The following is a 4059-nucleotide window of genomic DNA, read 5'->3' on the forward strand; positions in this document are numbered from 1 at the left end:
CATTGATTTATCATTATTATAGATTAGGCCTTTAGCTAAATTTACATGGGCTTGAAACGTAGATACTTACTTAGTTTTTGACAATTCGTAAAGGCAATCGGGGGTGTCCATTGGCATCAGGCGGTTTTGCACTCTGACAGTTCTGCTTTACGGTAGAGAATCATGGCACCTTACGAAGGCTCAGAGAAACCGTATACTGAGCTTCGACGCAGCAAGAAGACTGGCAAGTGACAGGGATTCTTGGAGTCGCCGCATGGTGTCCATATGCTCCAACTAAGGGGCGGATGTGGCCGAAGAAGAGGTGATGGGAAATAGGTTAGATCGTATCAGTGGCGAGGGGTGGAGGACGGCTGTTAAGATTCGACATAAATAGTGCTCACTAAACTTTGTCAGTCACACTTATTTGTTTTCTTTGAACTAAGAAGCATATTATATTGTATGGTTGTATCTAGAGGGCCAGAAAGACCTTGTGATACTTTCAGGGTGCACAGTTGATATCGTCAACAATTTTGTGTACCTGGAATTGTCCTTTCACAGTAAGAGTAGCCTATAAATCGAATTGTGCTTTTTACCTAATATTTATTATGGTTTGCTTTAGGTGGGGTATAATTTAATTTAAAAAATTAACTAATTCCATCTGCAATTTGTATTCTTAGCTCAGTTAAAACAAATAAATATGACCGACAAAGTGTAGTGTGCTATATTTATGTCAAATCTACACCCTTTGTCACTGAGCTAAACAAACATCCATCGACACTTGCAACATGTAGTACAAAAAACCAGCAAGAAGTGATGGTTTGGACTAGATTATTCGTCTTAGGTGATTGGATTATGATTGCCTGGAAGAAAATCAGTCCAGCGGCTATGGGAGATTTTATGGAATGCAACATTGCTAACAATGTCAAAGACATTTTATGAGTAGAAGAAAATACCATTATAATACATCAAGCAGTAATTGTTCAAGCAACATATATCTTTAAGGATGTCTGAAGGAAAGTTTTTCTTTCCCATTTAAAAAAAATATTAGTTTATATTGTACATACATAATTTAAAAAGAATGTTACATTCTTACATGTTGTGAATTCTTCATTTGAATAAAAAAAAAATTGTTAATTGTTTATATTCTACAGTGGAACCTCTCATAACGAGCAAAACAAATTGTAAAAAAATGGCTCCCTTAACGAGCAATATTTCACATGAGTGACACGAAAAAGGGAAGTCCCTCTTCACGTCACTGACTTGTGTGCCATTGCGTGTTTCACAGCAAGAAGTTGTGGAGAAGAGTTTGTCAGTGGTGGAGAAGGTAGCAAAGCAACAATCTTATTGCGCAATAAGAGAAATGCTGATAGCATGGGAAACTGTTGCGTCGTATATTGAAAAGCATCACCCTAATAAGACGGAGACTATGCGCGCTACAAATTTATTCAATGATAATGCTGTCACATTTTCACGAGATTATGAAGCATTGGCAAAAACAAATGTCTCTAGACAGCTTTCTAGTAAAAAAGAATTACTTATTGTCATAAATTCATAAATAATAATTTTTTTTGAATAAACGTTACAAATAAAAAAAATTGAGTATTTTTTCGGCATTGAATGCAGTATCGTATTTTATTATTTATAAGGGAGAAATTGTTTCGCTTAACGAGTGTTTTACATTACAGGTAAGATTCTGGAACGATTTATGCTCATTATGATAGGTTCCATTGTATTTGGTTTTTTCTTTTAATCCTCATCCAAAATAATAGGTTGTGTTAAATTTGGAATAATACGGTATGGGTACTGTAATGAAAAACATAAATAATAAAAGTCAAATTTATTTGATAGTCAGATTAAAGAAGTAATTTGTTGTCCATCGGAAGACATTGATAAATCAATCGCTATCCATTGCCATGGCGTCTGCCTCTTTTTTAATTTCAATCTCGTTAATTTCCTTATTTAATAAGCCTTTAGAATTTAAATACTGCGCATATTGCTTGGGAACCTTCATGAACTTTTTTATCTTTCCTCTGAGTTGTTTCCAAGTATCCTGATAGTAATTTTTCCTATCACGGGACATCGCTTTGTAGTCACTGCCATATTTGTCCATCAAATAAGTCAAATAGTCTGTTTGAGCCTTTGGCAATCTGTCAAGTACATAAAATATTATTAATGTGGAAAATAACCTTCTCTAATAGACATAAGTATACCTAAATATAAGAAAGTGAATCCGAAATCAAGCACCAGTAATGCTAAAGTTCAATTTTTTTTTTCTGACCACGTCCAATCCTAATAGGATCATATGGGCATCCACAGAGTAGAGGTTTGTATTAACAGATTTTGTTTTTTTTTACGAGAAAAATGGATGTCAGCCACTTGCTCAACCTATTAGGTCTATACCCTGACTCACACACAAATTGAAAAACAATATGTGTACTTGCCAGACCCAGGATTCAAACCTGGGACCCACGGCATTTTAGTCCAACGCTTAAGCCGCGTGGGCGATGATAAATTTAATTTAGCTACAAGTAATTTAATACCCCGTTTACGCGTAGATGCATTTTCTGCTGACAGTGCGTATTATCGCAGCCATAACAAGAAAATGTACGTGTAAACATGTATTACCCTGCAGTTGCAAGATTGCATGCATGAATCAAAAAAGTTCAGAAGCTTCTGAATTTTTATGCGACAGTTGGGATTTTTTCGATCTACGCCGCGCAGTGGAATGATAGTGGCGAACCTGTTGGCAAAAAAACGAACTACAACGAATTTTGAGGTTAACCGATTTTCACTACCTGTCAAATGGTACCATAAAATGACAACATCATGTCTCGCTCACCCTTGAAGAATGAGATTGGAAAGACAGTCAGCACTTTTACATGTAAACAGATATTGTCACAATAGTTCATAATACACACTATTGCTGCTAGTAAATCTATGCATGTGTACAGGCACTATAACATTACGGATTTGTTGACACTTTAATCACTCACATCTGTATAAAGCTGCAAGCATTTCAACACAAATGTAGATTCTATAAGTTATTAAATGTATAGCTATTGCCATGAATCATATTAATGTGAAGGCTGCTTGCGTTGTATACTCTAAAAAAAATGACGTGTGACAGTTAATGACGGCGCGCGAGGGCGAGGTTGAGCCTTTCAATAAACTAATAATATAAGCTTACCGTAAGGAACATTCTCTCGGAGCTTTTGCACTCGACTCCAACTCCTGAATAACCTCTGGTTTTTTGGGGACAAATTTTTTCGGTTCCATCGGGGTCACCGTGAACCCCCCGCTAGCCACGGTGATGGCTTTCTCCTTTTCAAGTTCCTTGTAACTAGGTATTTTGACAACTTTGTTTGGGTCATAGGCCAGCCCCATATCTCTCAAATTTAATTTGGCTGATTTCTTTTTATTCCATGCCTTATTTATCGGTTCGCTGAAAATATTACGAAACTGAAATTAGTCCAAATACATTTTGAATAACATGAGTTGTATTATATTACTTCGAAGACTTATTTATTATTTTCCAAGAAATGTTTCTAACCATTCTATATGTCCAAGATTTCGCTGTCGATTACGAAGTCGTTTCCTGTTTATACTAGTGTTAAACGTCTTACGTTTCTTTTGTTTTCTTATTTTAGTCATATTGGCGAATTTCTACCAAATTTTGAAGACTAATAACAAAATATCAATATAAAACACTAGCAAAATGACAACTAGAGTTTAAAAACATGTGCCATGTGCATAATGTGTATTGCCATATTACTAAAAAAAAAAATTCTCAATCAACAAAATAGACAAAGTATACTTGATTATAAATTATTAATTTTCATCACAAACACTATTGATATTTTATTTATATTGTGCATTGACTACGAAATTTTAGTGTGCCAGAATCTCTCCGTATTTTTTTTATTCTTTCGTAATAAAAATAAACAGATAAAACACAGATGACAGTTATTGGGGAAAATATGTTCTTTCTGCATTATTATTATTATGGGTCAATTTGAGTCAAAATAAATGAAAATAATTACATTTTATGGGATATTAAGCTTGTTAGATTTATTTTTGATC

The 4059-nt window shown here is 34.7% G+C and overlaps 1 protein-coding gene across 1 annotated transcript; it reads right to left on the minus strand.

Annotated features, from left to right (window-relative positions):
* Positions 1–1801: 1801 nt before the first annotated feature.
* LOC147075817 (nucleolar protein 16) lies at positions 1802–3727 on the minus strand. The gene is made up of 3 exons (XM_085942134.1): positions 3530–3727; positions 3167–3421; positions 1802–2126 (listed from the first exon to the last, which is right to left on the minus strand). The coding sequence occupies exons 1-3, from the start codon at positions 3628–3630 to the stop codon at positions 1874–1876; spliced, it is 609 nt and encodes a 202-aa protein (XP_085798260.1). The 5' UTR covers positions 3631–3727; the 3' UTR covers positions 1802–1873.
* Between the last annotated feature and the right edge of the window lie 332 nt (positions 3728–4059).

This window comes from Rhyacophila brunnea, unplaced genomic scaffold (genome assembly GCF_057557595.1).
Source record: "Rhyacophila brunnea isolate RB1 unplaced genomic scaffold, BYU_Rbru_1.0 scaffold_14, whole genome shotgun sequence".
Classification (NCBI taxonomy): Eukaryota; Metazoa; Arthropoda; class Insecta; order Trichoptera; family Rhyacophilidae; genus Rhyacophila; species Rhyacophila brunnea.